Source organism: Cryptotermes secundus, unplaced genomic scaffold (assembly GCF_002891405.2).
Source record: "Cryptotermes secundus unplaced genomic scaffold, Csec_1.0 scaffold598, whole genome shotgun sequence".
NCBI classification, from domain to species: domain Eukaryota; kingdom Metazoa; phylum Arthropoda; class Insecta; order Blattodea; family Kalotermitidae; genus Cryptotermes; species Cryptotermes secundus.
In genome coordinates, this window is record NW_019723311.1 from 563,541 (window position 1) to 581,247 (window position 17,707).

Here is a 17,707-nt window from a genome sequence, read left to right on the forward strand (position 1 = left end):
ATTGCACCCCATACCCATTAGATAGGCCGTGTGAGACCTAGAGCCGGTCTGGACATTATGGGGAAAAATCTTACCCTTGCCAGGAATCGAACTTCAGTCTTCCAGCCCGTAGCTCGTCGCCATACCGACTCAATATGTTGGTTATATGACCAAAAATTAATTTCGTCAGAGACCTACCGGAACCAAAATTAATCTAAATCCACTGAGTAGGTTCGGAATCACTTTCCTGGAGTAATTAAGGGCAGATGCTCATGTGGAGGATGGAAATGAAAGACAGTATATAAAATCTGATTCTTCTGCGCATGGCCTGCGCATCGTCTTTGTTTTTTAATATCTCCAGAAGCTCCTTGTGAAACAGAATTTCTTTACACAATGGAACATATTTGTCTGAGTATAAACAGAACTGTGAATATGGCGTGGCGAGATATTGGAGGGTCATTAAAATTCCTCCAAAAGTAGGATAATATGACAGCTTCACGGTTAATAAAGGTCTCTTACTTGCCCGTCACCTGGCATCATGGCGGACTGCAGATGAGTCATACGTCCAGTATCACAATAATGAATGCTTCACTCACCAAAAATACTCAGGCGACAGAGCAGCTACTTTAGGCAAACAGATTCTATGGGATGAAAAAAGATTACACGAAGAAGTCCGAGAAACTCGACACATTATTCTGCACAGTGACGAACAAACATTCTGTGGCTAAGCACTCGAAGATTTCTCTTTAAGTCTTTGGAGAACGGAGTCACAATACGCTGTGTAAACTGTGTTAGAAAGTAAAGATTTTTTTGACATTTATATTCTGGATGTTTGCTTTAAAATGTTATTTTATTTGAACATTTGTACGTCAACTTAAAATTTACATTGTTAGAAATGAAAGTGTATAACTTGAACTGTTGAAAGACTGTAGGGGAAACAGTATTCTCTATAGTCACCGCCCTGTTAACCTCAGCAAAACCTCACAAGTCTCTTGGACATGATTATGTGGCACACCAAAGCCAGCCAAAGTAGAAGAGTTCCGTTTCCAGACATTTCTTTCTCATTTGTACCACAGAAGTAGTAAAAGTGAGGCATCGACGTTAGAAAATTTGTATTTAAGTAATACTGTTCTTGCCGATCTGAGCCGCCGCGCACTCTAAGGCATTAAAAGTCTTCGTTCGCTCGAACGCTTGAATCGTGGGTTCGAATCCCACACAAGGTATGGATGTCTGCATTTATTCTGTGTTTGCGTTGTCCTGTGCAGGTAGCGGCCTTGCGACGGGCTGATCCCCCATCCTAGGAGTCATACCTGCTGTCTTATTAAGAAACTGAAGTGAAACAAGGCGTTTCACGAATACCTTAAGCTCCAAAACTGGAGGAAGAGGAAAAAGAGAAAGAGAGAGTACTGTCCATAAAAAATATTCACTATTAATATTTCAAACGGAAATTATTTTTGTGTGCTATTTTCATGAATTAAAAGCACTTGGGGGAGGGGGTTGTATCTATGTGTCTGGCAGTCTATATGTTTCGTTTCCGTTACTAATGAACGGATTGTGATCAAATTTAATATTGGTTTTTAAATTAAAAATAATTTAGGCGAACTTATTGTTGGTGCATATGGATCCAACATAAACTATAAATTATAACACTTTCAGATATACCTGCAGAAAAGAACATATTAAAATAAACTGGTGCATGCCATACAAACGCACCTCACGAAACCACTTTTCAGCGGGCCGAATATTCAACTAAATACAAGAAGCAACAGTTCCTTCATTGTTACCGTTGTGATGGATCTTGCAGCAACATGTCTGTGTCCTCAAGAGGATCAGATCAAGAACAAAGGGACATAGAAAATAACATAATCTGAAACAAAATATACATATGTATATGTAAGCCTCTACCATTTTGTCCAGGCTTGTAGAATCTGCATATGGCGTTACGTGTAAGTAGGAAGCAGAAATTTATGGCACACGGAAGTCAGTAATGCGAAGCTTCAGTTCCATCGCAACGAAACTTGATCACTTTTTTCATAGTCCGGATGCCAATACTGTCAAGTAATCCGAACTTAAGTAACTTACTGATAAAGAAGGTAAAACTATCCTGCAAGAGGCCGTGGAGGCACTTACCGAGACTCCCACATTTTGTAGACAATCGGCTCACAGATGGCTGTAAGGTTGTCAGCCTTACACGCCGGCTTTCTTTAGCCCCCAGGAGGATTCCTGGTACTCATTTCTGTTAGAGGCTGAGTTTACCCCAGGGCCATAGTGCAGCTGAAAGGATTAGGTCAATTAAGAAATCCAGTGACATCAATGAGTATCGAACCCGCGTCCTTCCGGCTTGTAGTATGGTGGCTCAACCAACTGTACTACCGCATGCCCCAATTTGCTGATACATGTTACTATTTATCGAACAGAAGTTCAGAAAGCGAGACACAGCAAGAAACAAAATATGTAGGCCTGCATATGACCTACGGCAGAACACTCACATAGCAGGCGAAGTAGTAACTGAGTAGTAACTAAGCAATCTCCGATGCCACATGACGACATGAATCGAATGTCTGTCTGTCACTTCGAACCGAATCCCGTCATCATCACGAATTCAGCTATTCCAGAAACACTCTGCTCTTATGAAACCCGGAGATTTATCTTCTGTGTTCAGACCATGTTCTGTATACCTTTACACTCTAAATCTGAAATATAGATTTCAATATTTTCCTTCCTCCTCAAACTAAGCGTTATAAGTTTCCCGACAATTTCTAATTCCCTCATGCGTTCCTCGTGTCCGGTTCGTTTTTATTGTTCTTGGTTTAAATACCCTAATAATATTAGATAAACTAACTAATAAGTTCCCTGTAGCTGGGCCCTTCTTAAGAAGTAGCCAGTTGCTCAGCTACTCAAGAGTTTCCCAACATTTTATGAAGGAAGACGGTTCATTACCATTTTCACAAGAGCCCTCCACTGGTCTCTATCCCGAGCCAGATAAATCCAGTTTATATCACCCCAATATATTTCTCTAAGATCAATTTAATATTAGATGAAGAGTACAAATTATGAAACTTCTTAGTACGTAATTTTCCTTTATTACTTCATTTCTCTGGGACACGCGGTAGCGTTGTTGGTTGAGGCACAATGCTACAAGCCGGAAGGACGCAGGTTCGAGTACTGATGAGGTTGATTTTTTTAATTGATCTAATCCTTGCAACCGCACTATAGCCCAGGGGACGACGCAACCTCTAACAGAAATGAGTACCAGGAATCTTCCTGGGGTATAATGGGCGGCCGGCGTGTAAGGCTGACAACCTCACCATCATCTTTGAGCTGATTGTCTAGAAAACGTGGGAGCCTCGACGTCTCACTACCCTATTGGCCTCCATGGCCTGTTACATGGATAACTTTAAATTTTAATCCATTTCTCTGAGGTCCAAATATCTTCAGCTGCACTTTCGTCTCAAAGAACGTCAAAATTTGTTCTTCCTAGAAACTGAATTATCAGATAATAAATTTTAATGTTCCAGGAAAGCGTTCTCCTAAAAAATACAATATTTTAAACTTAAGCTCCATAAAATTTAATGTGCAGAAGGTTCTCAGTAATGGTGGGATAAAGAAAACAGAATTATTTATTGCTGTAATTATGGTACGTCAGTTTAAAAGCAGCCAGATCCAGCTGTTGATATTATAAATTGAAGGCCGTTAATGGCGACTGAAATGCCGCATGGATTTTCCAAAAGATTTGAAAGGCTGTAGAGAACGCGTCGGTGATTTTGTGGCTTGGACGCTGTTTATGCATTAGGAGGATTCGAATATGAGACCCTACAGTCAAAACGGATTTGTCAAGTACAACACTGTTATTCCAACTGTTGCTTGCAATTTACCAGTCGTTATTGCTTAATTCGTATCACAGCATCTCACGGCAATTCATAAAGCATCTGTCATCTGAAACCACGTGACCTCAAGACATTTTAACATAATTCTATATAGAACACAGAAGGAGTGACTGTAGATATAAAGAAAAGTAGTTCATCTTCCGGAGAGCCAAAGAAGTACCACAAATAAGCTGAAAGATAACAGAGAAATAAATTATGAGTCTACCGACCACAGACTTTTTCGGTATAAGGAAGCTAGCACGAGCTACAGAACTGTAATATGCGTATTATTTTGTTTTCGAAAGACGGTACAGAGTTGCCAAGTTTACCAATCAAAAATACGCTATCAAGGGCGTAATGACAATTTTAATATTAGGTCTCTGGAAGAAAGAAAAATCTCCTATTTAAGAGTCTTAATTCTGTACAGTATTTTCCGAGGATATAAGAACTTTCTAAACAGGGTCATACTGTCTAACAACTAAACGGAAAAATATTAGAGAAAGTATCACTTCTTGAAGCAGATTGAGCTCTCGTTTTGGTTGATTAATTTTCAATATATCTGATATAGATAACATTTAGAATGTCATTCGAAAATATTCATAAAAGTAGAGAAATCGACACACATAGGGCGCGAAAACACCTGATAAACACTTACGTCACATACAACACCACCCTCCATGCTCACACACAGCACGGCAGCTCGAACAAAACTGCTCTGAATTTTTATTAAGAATGCTTAGAAATGCAGCTGCTAGGAACGCCATTACATAACTGTGTGCGGGGGTGTACGCATTCCACGCACTGGTGGGCGAGGACGTCTCACTAATAATCTAAACGGAACCAGGAGCAGATTCTTATCACAGCAGCTGGAAACAAGTTCTCTAGGTTTCAAAGGGTTGTGACGATGGTCTATAACACTTACAGTTACTGGATTTTCTGACTTTGTCCACCGTCCGGTATTCAAGAAACTACAAAAGACGTTTCGGAAACTGGATCTGGATGCGGTGGGCATGGCATATAGCACGAATGAGGAAGAAGAGGATGCATATAGGATGGTGGTGGGAAAGACAGAAGGAAAGAGGCCGCCAGGAAGACCAAGACGCAGGTGGGTGGACAATATTAAAATGGATCTTAGAGAGACAGTTTTGGATGATATGGACTGGACCAATCTGGCTAGGGATACAGACCAGTGGAGGACTTTTGAGACCACGGTAATGAACCTTCTGGTTCCATTAAATGCTGAGAATTTCTTAAATAGCGGCATAATTGGCGGCTTCTCAAGAAGGGCTGAGCCCCATGACTGACAGTAATAAAGTGCAAGAAATAGCTGAATTATCAATAGAATCAGTAATCGTAGCAGTGCTCCTTCCACAATGACACGTGAAACTGCCTTCTCCAAGTGACAGAATTGGGAGGCTCTCGTGAGTAAGGTACGAACAAGGGCCCTTAAGCAATGAAGGCGTCCGTGGCGAATGGGGGTAAAGCTTCACCGATCTCAACCTTGGACCTAGTCTGAGATGTGTGGTTGGCTTTAAGGTCCGGTAGCTGTGCCTCCGGAGAAGAATCTACGCTACCCTTTGTGTAGAAGTAAAATATCTCTCCAGGAATCGAACCCTGGCCCGTGAAGCCCGAAGGCAGATTAATGCCTGAGCTATCCGCGCTCTTGAAGCAACTCAGTAAGAAACGGCAGCGATGATAATGGTACAGAAGCAAGACAACTTACTGGATCACATACGTGTTGGTGAACTGCATACAACCTATCCCCACTGGGGTCACGAGGGAACGGCTACTTCTGTAGAGTGATCAGCTCAGAAAATATAGCACGAAATAATTTTATCTGTGGTCTTTATGAATGAAGACGAGGACAGGAGGTTCCTCCGACACTTTGGTAACCACCTATCAATCCACAATGTACCCTTACCCAGGCGGACACAATCTAAAGGTTCAACGCTGCAAGAACTTCAGATCCCAAACAACACGAGACATACGAATGATTTTATTATATGTCTCATTTAGCCATAACCTGAAGGACAAACTCTTAGTAAGCACGGGTTCTGTACTTCTGCAATTTATGATGTAACAAACTGTTATTAATTTCGGGGTCAATGTGACAACTTCAAGGGACAAATTCAGCAATTAATATGAGTATAAACTATTACGACCAGATTAACTAGCGTGTTCTCCACTGGACGTGAGTAGCAGTTTGTTAATTTGTAACGCCTTTCAGTAGCAAATTGTTTGTAAACAACAAGTGTGTGATGTAGCATATCTGTTCACTACTAACACTCGGCATTAATCAAGTGGCCAGGATGACCGACGAATGTCTTGTATAATGTAACAGAGGATAAGTATGATTTACACTAACATCTGCTGTCGTATTATTTAACAGTGACTACTGATTTCTCTCAGGGCAGGAAATATGGGCCAGTACGTCTGTACAGACTTCCTATCAACGGGTACGCGGTTTATTCATGCGCATAATATCCACTGCGCATTTTCTTCCTGCAGTAGACTCCCGATTATCAAGAGTGGACGGGAAATTTATTTTCCCGTATGATCAGAACCCCGGATAATAAGTAGCAGGAATATGCAGGCAAATTGTATATTTCACTCGATCACTATTGGTGGAAATATGAGTGTGGTTTCTGAGAAGCTCTCGAGGTGTACTTACACGTTAAGACGAAACAATGAACAGTGAAATTCTTCTTGAGTTTCGAAGTACATAATCAAACGTTCGAAAAATGTGCCCTTTTCGTCAATGTTTCTTTCTAAAAAGCAATTCAACATGAAGTTTGTCTTTTGATATTAGAATATCAGTCGATTGGCTAAGGAAGTAATTCGCACCCGGTTAATATACTGTACCTGATAATCGTCAAATATACACAAGTTTTCAAAGGAGGATGAGGTCGGTAGGGAAGGTAGCACGAATGGGGGAGAAGATGAATGCATATAGGATACTGGTGGGAAAGCCAGAAGGAAAGAGACCACTGGGAAGACCAAGGCTTAGGTGGGTGGACAATACTAAAATGAATCTTAGAGAGATAGTATGAGGTGGTATGGACTGGATTGATCTGGCTCAGGATAGGGACCAGTGGAGGGTTCTTGTGAACAGGTTTTGAACCTTCGGGTTCTATTAAATGATGGTAAATACTTGAATAGCTGCAGAATTTGAGACTCCTCAAGAAGGGCTCAGCTCCACGAGTAAGTAAGTATATAAGTTTTCCAACCGTCTTCATGTTTGCAACTGTTTTAAAAAATACTTCATAAAATATTTTGTATCTATCGAAATTTCATATGACTAGCCAAAATGGATAATTAATTATTGCCATGAGATGGAAATCTATAATATACAGCTCAAAAAATCTACACGTTCTTCGAACACTTACTGCCGCACAAATTTGAGAACTATCCTTCATGTGGCGATTTTGTTGTTACCACCTAAGTAATTTTCATCGTCGCTTTGTTGATACGGTTGTTGGCGGAAGAAATGAAAATTACAAAGGTGGCTCTCAATGAAATGATGTGAGTACCACGTTTCACAAAAATCCGTCAATTATTTCAGATTTAATTTGCGAAATAAAACCACAGCCACATCAACACGTGACTTGTAAAAATAGGCCAATGTGTTAAAATGAGATAGAGATTGTTCTGTTCACTTCATTGAGACAAGAGGTTTCGAGCAGTCTTAAGCATACACATTGGAACATAACATGAGATTGATTTACTGCAATATCCATCCAACTATTAATTAAGCTTCATGATACACATCAGCATGAAGTCAGCACAAAATTTAGCACGTCCCATTAAATTGATTAGAAACTCGTAAACAAAATGACTCCTGTGACATCGGCAGCAAACAGAAACATGTCTGATTTCCGAGAATCTCTCATTACTCCATACCAAACGATTCTCTTTTCACGAGCAGACATTACAATCAATCAAAAGTCCGTCATTACTATATCATCAAAAGAACCGACTTTTAAATTAATGTACTCTAATTGGTGTGTGTTATAAAGTTGTAGTTTCGACTGACCGAGTTGACTCCCAGGCTTAGAGCTCCTAACGAGCAGGCCTATATTCTAAGCATTGATAGCGTGGATCTGTAGATTCAAATGCATGATAACACAGACCTTCTAACGAGGATATGGGAAGTCAAGACTCTAGCCTCTGATAACGTTTTCTCATAGCTTTCTTCATTGAATCGTGAGGTACGGTGTTTCCTATATTAATGTCAACCTCAGTTTCACGCAGTGCACAATTCTATCACTAACAAGATTTTTACTCTGATAACTAATAATTTTCGCATCTCTTTTCGTTGTCTCGTGAGGCAGAGTACACAGCCTCTGCTTCTTAATGTCAACCCCACGATCAAGCAGTGAACTACCCACATGGACAAGATATAACTATCATAAATTTGTCCCTGTGCTTCACTAATTAAGCACTACGCTATGAAGGTGTATGGGGGTGGATATATAGACCCACGTTTTCTTGACCTCGGCACTAGCTGGAGGTGACTGGTCAGCTTCACGCTCTCGGCCACTTCACCCCCGGGGAAACTGCCCTCGGTACCCATTGAATAGGAGGTCGAATAAAGCCCGGTGCCGGTCTGGATTACATGGAGAAGAGACAATTCTTGACTCTACAGAGACTCGAACTTCGAACGTTCGGTCGTCCAGCCAGTTGCTATATCGACTGCGCTATCCCGGCTCCTCGACTGCAACCCAGGGTAAATGGTTTAGTAGTTATTTGTATTACCTCATGAGGAGGGATTCAGAATTTCTCCTTCCTTCGACAGTGCCAACTTCATTTTCAAGCAATGAACCACGTTGTCATTAACAAGATCCTAGAATCATAGTTGTCCCGTGTGGGGTCTGGTTGGAAATGTAGGCCGCAGCCCTGCGAGACGTAGAAAGCGACGAAAAGTGAACCTGGTGCCTGGGGATATAACTAGGCCGCCTTGTCAGTGGGGACTTACGAGTAAATACAGTGACCAGGTCTCCCAGGCTGGAGGTTGAACGCAAGAATGAGGACTTTATTCTGCAAAAGGAATTACTGTTGAGAAACCCAAAGAAGCGAAAACCGGATGGTCTAATTCATGACGTAATAAACGAGTCTGACAATCTTCTAAGGCAGGTTTTTGGGCCGCGCCATAGCGGTTAGTCGCTGGCTTCCCACCGCGGCGATCCGGGTTCGATCCCGGGTCTGGTCAAGTGGGATTTGTGGTGGACAAAGTGGCGCTGGGGCAGGTTTTCTCCGAGTACTTCGGTTTCCCCTGCCAATCTTCATTCCACCAATTGCTCCACAATCCCTCTCACCTATCATCTGGGGCTGGTACAATAGGCCAGAAGTGGCCGCAGTACAAGGGACTTAGTCCCACCCCACTAGCAATAAAAAAAAGGAAGGTTTTGGCCCAAAAGAGCTCTTTTGCCAGTGATGAGAATCATAGTTACAACTCTGAATCACAAACCTGTAATACAGGAAGGCATAGATTTCTCAAGAACTGAGTTGTGGTGGTATAACTATCTAATCCGGTATGAAGGTACTTCCGTTATAAAATTTAGATTAAGTTACAGTTCAGTTCTTTTAAATTTTAGATCGACTTATTTCCGCTGTCGACAGTAACAAATAACCTTCACAATTTAAATGACTTTAAACCCATCAAGAAACGAACCAATAGATCCGTGCAAGTGGAACATACAAAGCATATTTTTTTGTTCAATTCTTAGCTATTTCATCTGCCTATGTTATATAGCGCAGAATTATGGGGGAAATGGTCCAAAACACTGAGTACGTAAGAGGTTTGCAGGAGACCGCCGTGGTATACTTGAAGGTACTAACCAAAAATCCTTTGGATAGGCAGACACCCTCCTCCCCCCAAGTCAGAAGTAAACTCGGCCGAGTCGTGTAGGCCAACTTACCACATTAAGAGTCTACAGCAGTTGTTCTGAACCTCTGACAGACCGCGACACGGTATTTTTTTTTCTATGAGACGAGGGCCCGTATAATTGATGTCAGGACCCGGTACCGGGTCGCGGTCCGGCGGCTGAGAAACACTGGTCTAAAGCACATCCGTTACACCATTTTGCTGGTGCCACGATTTAAGAATTCCGGTGCACAGAAAGTCCTTTTTAAGACCTATGAATTTCTAGGAATATTTGTCAGAATTCTAGGCAACAGATAGTAATACTCTGGCATATACGAGTAGATCCGTTTCTAGGCAACACCCGCGAAACAACCAACGAGACAGCGGTCATTATTAGGCAGCGGCCCGAAAGCAACAATGGAAGTATTGGTGGAGGTGGTGTTTTCTATGTGGTTCACTCCAAGGCTATTTCACACGACCGACAGAGTTCAGTTGGTGCAGTGCAGTGCAGGGAAGCGAAGAGTTGGTTAGTAAGTCAGTGAGTTAGTCAGAGAACTGCAGTTCAGTCATTATGAGCTGCTACTGCTAGAAGCTAGTAGCTGTGCACGGGGATAGTTCGAGGAACATTCGTCGTTGAAAGCCGTTACAAGGCAACAACTGGTGAAGACACTGCAGACTGAGAAGACTTAGTACGTGCTGTAGTGAACTGCAGAGTGTGTGAATTAGCGATAGCGCTATAGTTACTTGTAGTTACTATATGTACATTGTCAATTGATTTAATTACCAATTCAAACCCCGTCTATAGTCACTCATACACGTGACAATATTATAAACGATTTCTAAATTGTAGTAAATATTGAAGTGTAATGTTGCGTATTTGGAGTGTCACTATCGAAGGCGTATGAATTGGATATTGAATTTATTGAAACAACTCGGAACTACAATCAATCGCAGCTCAATAGCCTTTCAAATCATTAACACACGCTAGTCTTCTCAGGCTTCACTAGTCGTATCCTGGCAACGGATTTTTACACAGTAATAATAATAACAGTCTCACTGTAACTATAGCACATCTAAAATCTTCTTTTCACAGCCGCACTCTTGCAACTATCCCTTTTCTTCACAGCCAGACCTCAACTTTCAACTATCTTATAGCGCAATCTCTTTTCAGCCTCCCTTGCAGAGCTCAACTCTCGACTGCCTACCCTCAACTGATTGGATTGCCCCAGTTTTCTTCCTTATACCCAAATTACACTCAATAGAAAACAACGTTTCCAATAATAACTCTATTGTTGTACGTGTAGGCGTGTTTACCCACCCCTTTCCTAGTAGCACGTTGCATAACACCGTTGTTTTATTATTGCGTGTGTATGTTGCGGGCGTTACCCAGCAACCGCTGCTGTTTACAGAGTCACCGCTTAGCAACGGATCTATATGCCACAGTAATAAATGAGTTGGTTCAAGTAACCTTTAGATAACCGGATAAGATTTTAACCCTAGTTTCTGAATATTGACATTTTCCCCCCGACCTTCTGAATGTTGTAAGTAGAACGACTTTGATATTATATAGGCTTGAGGGCAGGCGAGACACCTTGAAATAAACAAATCATTTTGGTTTTAAAATCAAGAAGAAAAATATGCACAATATAGTATTACTAAACAGGCGGTATTCTGCAGCAAGGCACCTGAAATAACATGATTACTGGGCGATCCCGCTCTCACCCCGCCTGTTGCTGTAGAAATATACTCAGGTCAGAGAGGAAAGATTCATAATGAGCCAATGCTCCCAAGTTGGGCACAAACAGATCTAAAATTAGCGAACAGGATAGAAGTAAAACTCGCTAGAGGTGTTAGCTCCCTTGCTTCAATAGCTCTTGAACAGACAGTTCATCGGCACTGGGAAGCCAAGAGTCTGCAGTGCAGCTTTATGAATATTTTTGTTACGGAGGACATAGTCCGTGGTCCATTTTAAACTCACACCTGGGCTGAGAGGTGAGCAAAGGCAAATTATTTTTGCAGCATTCTGAACATTAAGAATTCTCAACATGAACATAGTTTGTGAAGATCTCGGAGAGAATTACCAAGGGGATGGGCAGCTAACGCAACATTAATACGATTATCCACTTTACATGCAGGCGATAGAAATGATAAGAACATTAATAACTCTCTTTATGGAAGAGCGGTACTTGAAAATTGATCTTTGTGACTACGTCAACAGTCATTAAACAAAAATTAATTTCACATTAACCTAAAGGCAATACCAGTAACGACGGTGAACCAAGATACTGCTTATATACTTACAGGTTCACGGAAAAACCTGCCTTAAATGGAATGTAAACTGCTTTTTCTGGGAAATGTATTTACTCGTATATTGAGAAGCAAAGCATAATAACAGATAATAACTGAGAACCATTTACCACAGCAACAGTAAGAAAAACATGAATTTAACAAAAAAAAAGTCCGCTTAAAAATTTACTCTCTCTGGTTATATATCCTCATTATCACTGCCAAAACAGCCTTTTTGAACCATAGCCTTCCTTAAACAATTCTGTCAGATCTGTCTCTCAGTCAGATCATCCGGTTTTAATTTTTTTTTTTATTTCTCAACAATATGTATCTGTTTATAGAGCAAGGTCGTCAGCCTTGCGTCCAACCCCCAACATGGAAGACCAGGGCTCTCTATTTATGGCCCCCAGAGACAAGGTGGGCCGATCACAGTGGCCGCGCTGTCTGAGGCATGAACCGTCTTCGCCTGCTGGAACACTGGGATCGTGGGTTCGAAACCGCTTTCAAGGCATGGATGCCTGTATGTGTTTATTTCGTATTTGTGTTGTTCTGTGTGTAGGTAGCGGCCTTCCGAAGGGCTGATCCCTCGTTCAAGGAGTCCTACCGACTGATTATATATTAAGAATCGAAAAACGGATATGGTCCACAAGGGCTTAAAGCCATAGATAGATATTGACAAGGTGGCCCAATTATAACCCAAGGCGCAGGGTTGCCTTTTCATCGCCTCTTACGACCCTCAGGAATACGGTGGAGGTATTATAACCTGCCTCAACACAGGAATCAGTTTATATATATATTTCGTAATTTGTTTCCTGAAACGTGTATGAGAAGGAATTTTCCTGGCAGAAGCAGTGAAGAGCAGAGCAGGGATATCGATAGACCCTGTGCAGAATGTCTCTGATTTTTGGCTCCTATGGCGGTAAATATGAAGAGGACTATTTTGTGGGATGTGACTCTTGTGACTTGCTTGGTTTACTCGTCGATCCTGAAAATGGAAACACTGCTTTCCTCTAAAACTTCGGTAAACTTCCACTAGGCTACACGATGTTGCATCAGAGAACAGTTCTCCTGGTGCAGAATACTATCATGGACTACCAGGACTGCAGAAAGCAGAGATAAATATGCAATGTAAAGAAGAGAGCAGAAATACAAATAGAAAAGGAAATAATAAAGTATGAACTTTCAGCCGGTTGATCCAATCCAGCAATTAAAGCATTTGAAACACTCTAACCATTTTGGTCAAAGTGGTGAGGGAAATGACACACACACACACACACAAAAAAGGGAAAATTTGGTATCTGTCGCCGAGTGACATGTCTGACTTTGACCATTTCGCAAGAGGATTAACGAGTTAAGTAGGTACTGATGGGTGGGACTTCTCGGCTGATGGCAGTTGACGTGAGCCACGTAATCAGCACGTGTTAACGACACTGTTATGGTGTAGAAAACAGACGATTTTGTGATTTAGATAACTCATCTTGAACGAAACTATAAAACCTTTTTAAGCGGTCATTGCACTCATCGCATGAATATGATGATGTATCTACCTGTCTGCACATCCTTGCGTCCAAATATTTGATCTCCCAAAAGCAAGCAGAAAACTTCGATGAACTTTTGATGCAGGAAATATACACTGAAACTTTGAATTTTATTTCAATCAATGTTGGCCCAGTTATCCTCATAATTTATTTGGAACACGCCATGGATTTTATAATATTTATTAGTAAACAGACAGTAGGATACAGCACATATATTTTTGGGCTACATAATGTGCAAGTCATTCATATATAACTAACTTTATGGAGCTCAGCCTTTTTTCAGAAGCCGCCAATTCTGTAGCTACTCAAGGATTTCCCAGCATTTTATGGAACCTTAAGATTCGTTATCGTGTTCACAAGAGCCCTCCACCGGTCCCTATCCTGAGCCAATTCAATTCAGTCCATACCATCCCATCCTCTCTTTCTAAGATCCATTTTAATATTATTCATCCACCTGAGCCTTGGTTTTCCTGGTGGTCTCTTTCCTTCTGGCTTTCCCACCAATGATCTATATGCATTACTCTTGTCTCCATTTGTGCTACATGCCCTGTTCATCGCATCCTCCTATACTTGATTATTCTAATTATACCTTGCGAAGAGTACAAGTTAAGAAACTCCTCATTATACAGCTTATCCAAACTACTGTCACTTAATTTCTCTTCGGTCCAAGTATTCTCCTCAACACCCTGTTCTCGAACACCCTCAGTCTGTGTTCCTCCATTCACAGCAGAGAGAACATTTCACATCCATACAGAACCACAGACAAAATTATACCTCGTAGTTCTGTATATTCTAATTTTTATGTTTCTAGAGAGCAGGCGAGAAGACAAAATGTTCTGGACTGAATGGTAGCAAGCATTACCCGAGTTCACTCTCCTCTAAACATTTTTCTGAATCAGGTTTTGGTTCGTTATCGTCGTCCCCAAATATCTGAACTGTGCCACATTTTCAAAGGATCTGTTTCCTATCTTTATATCATGATTTTGTCCTCCATTTTGGTCACGAGACAGTAACATGTACTTAGATTTCCCTGTGTTTACTTCTAGACCAACCTCCTTACTTGCGTCAATTAAAGTCTGTGTGTTTTTGTTTATGGTACCTATTTTATCTTCCAATAGATTCACATCATCAGCATAGATCAGCAGCTGATATGTCCCATTTAATTTCGATCCCACCTGGGTTTCCTGGACCTTCCTAATGGCACATTCTAAAGCAAACTTGAAACGCAGTGGCGATAAAGCATCTCCTTGTCTTAAACCGTTCTGAATATGAAAATTATCAGACAAATATTTACCTATACGGAATTTAGCATACGTTTCATTTAAAAAACTTTTAATCAGCCTAACTAGGTTCATGGGTACCACAAACTCTTATCAGAATATTGCACAATACTTCCATCCTAACTGAATCATAGGCTTTCTTGAAGTCTATGAATAGCTGATGTACTGTCTCATCTTACTCCCATTTTTTCTCCAGTATCCGACGAATGTAGAAGATTTGATCTGTAGTTGATCTGTTACGTCGAAACCTACACTGATGATCCCCGATAATTTCATCTATATATGGACTTAACCTTCAGAGAAGAATATTGGAAAAAATTTAATATGAAGTTGATAGCAGTGATATCCCCCGATAATTACTACAGTCAATTTTATCGCCCTTCTTGTGAACTGGTACAATAATAGATTCCTTCTACTGATCAGGCAATTTTTTCTTATTATGAATATAAGAAATTAGCTTATGGATCTTACAACGTAATATTTCGCCTCCTGCTTGAACAAGTTCTGCCAGAATTTGATTACTATCTGGCGATTTATACCTTTTCAAACTTTCAATACCAATCCGGCATAATAGTGTTACGTATAGGGATTTTGCGTGTCTTATAAGACGGGGTTTGGATTATATTACTGGATTTATTGCACATTATGCACACAACTCGAGACTAGAGGTAATACAGCATTATTGCTTTTCTACACACGCCCTACGGTTCTCTGTCTTCATTAGCCGTGCACTGGCAACGGATTTATAACAGTCTCATCGTCACTTCAAATCGCATATGAAGTTTTCCTTTCACCGCCTAACTCTTTTCTTTCCATTATTTTGCAGCTGTCAATTCTTAAGACTGGATCACATTCAAGACCTGTGCTCCCCAGTTCATATCCCGTCGACTGGGGTCTCGAAACTCGACTCTGCACTTCTCGACTATTGTTCTGTTCTGCTGAACCACATTGCACGGACCACGCAGTAAACACAGCCTCTGATTTTAAGGAGGTGTGTTTATCGATTCGTTGCCTAGCAATGAACGTCCTGTTGTTGCTCGCGTTGCCTCCCGCGGGAACGTGTTTACCGAGTCGTTACCTAGCAATGGGTCTATACGTCACAATAATATATATTCTTTTGGTTTCAAATTAAGGTGACCTACCTAGGCCGAAATATATTGTAAACTGATGATAAAATCACTCGTTTATGCAACGATAACCCGCTTCATTTCTATATGTAAACTCAAGCAGGATGAAACACTCCAAGAGTGAGGGATGACCGTAATAAATGGGGAACATTTAGGAAAAAAATTGCTGAGGAAATTATTTGGACCTGAGAAGGAGATGTAACAGGATGTAGATACTTAAGAAATGAGAATTTCCATAGTCTGAATCCTTCATTTGACGATGCTAGAGAGGTGTAGATAGGAGGATAATATTAAATTAATTCAATTTATATTCTTAAAAAAATATTATGGGAGGTTGTGGACTGGATTCTTTTGTCGCAGAACACAGGTCAGTGTCGGGCTCTCTCGGATACAGCAATGAACTTCGAGTTTCATAAAGACGAGGAACTTTTTAACCAACTTAGAAACTATCGAATTCTGAAGAAAAAATCCGCTCCATGAAATTAACCGTTTAAAGAACAGTGGTTACTATATGCACCAGCTGCTTTAACATTAGGAAACTGGGCTTTTCGCACATAGAATGCGTTTATGTTTCATGCGATTCTCACAATACATAATTATTTTCAGGAAACCGTTGGCCGTTTAATGTAGACGCAGCGAGCTTACCGAGACAGAGAAACTGGATATTTAAACATTATTTAGATGTACTTTCAGGGGTTGACCCATGGAGCTGTGTTAGCTCACCGCAAGGCCTTGCAGTCACTGTTGCTGTGATGAGGTCACAGGAGGGCTCTCATTGACACAAGGACCCATTTCCCGTCTCGCCGACATTTCTCTTCATATGCCGATGTTCCACCGGTCAGGAATGTTATCTTACTCTGTGACGAAGTTATATAGCGCCCAGCTTGAAGAAATATCATGAATACTGAGCTGGTAAGGATTTGGAAGGAAGTGGACATGACCTACTTCAATGTACTGTCTTGCAGTTTACCTGGGGAGACTGAAAAATTATCGAAAAACTAAACATAGTCGGCAATCGGTCTGAGATTCGAAGAGGGTACCTTGCGAATATAAGTATTTTAAAATTGCACATAGAAGTACGGAAAATAAAATTTGTTATGAGTGTAGTGGGCTACATTTATTCGCTGGCGAGTAAATGCAGGAACATCTCCATCCCTGTGTATATTGCTACAGGCAGGAAAAAGAGCAAAGGAAAATTACAGTAATACTGAATTGTGTCATTCAGAAACGTACTCTGTAGACCAGAATCCTCAGGTCTCAGGTCTCAGGTGCTCAAGAATATTTTTGTTATTATGGAACCTGAATTTCCATTACAGTGTGCACTAAAGCTGGCTGGTGGTCCGTGCTCAGAGCAGACGAATTCAGTCTACATTTTGAAAGTACTAAAAGTAAAGCTATCCCTGTACCAGGCCGTGGAGGCCCATAGGGTTGTGAGACGTTGAGGTTCCCACATTATCTAGACAATCGGCTCAAAGATGGCGGTAAACTTGTCAGCCTTACGCGCCGGCCGCTCTTTACTCCAGAGGAATTTTTTTTAATTAATTCCTGGTACTCATTTCTGTTAGAGGCTGAAAAATCCAATCCAATGACCTCATCGGGACTTGAACCCGCGACCTTCCGGCTTGTAGCATAGCCCCTCAACCAACTACGCTACCGCGTGCCCCCTTACTTACTCACTTACTCACTCATGGAGCTGAGCTCTTCTGGAGGAGCCGCCAATTCTGCAGCTTCTCAAGAATTTCCCAGCATTTTATGGAACCCGAAGGTT

At 41.1% G+C, this 17,707-nt stretch overlaps 1 protein-coding gene across 5 annotated transcripts in view; it reads right to left on the reverse strand.

Moving 5' to 3' along the window:
- The window catches only part of LOC111861799, a 325,084-nt gene that overhangs the window by 270,225 nt on the left and 37,152 nt on the right, over nucleotides 1-17,707 (reverse strand). For 2 of the 5 annotated variants that reach the window (XR_004512731.1, XM_033750462.1), the window contains exon 1: nucleotides 4,501-4,546. The exons of 1 other annotated variant lie outside the window; for it this stretch is intronic. Coding sequence is in view for 3 of the 4 variants with exons in the window: in XM_033750462.1 (XP_033606353.1) it covers nucleotides 4,501-4,524 (24 nt within the window). In the remaining variant the exon portion in view is untranslated. Of the gene's footprint in view, nucleotides 1-4,500; nucleotides 4,547-17,707 lie in introns of those variants that run through there. 2 more of the 5 variants (XM_033750459.1, XM_033750461.1) reach the window with 1 other exon arrangement.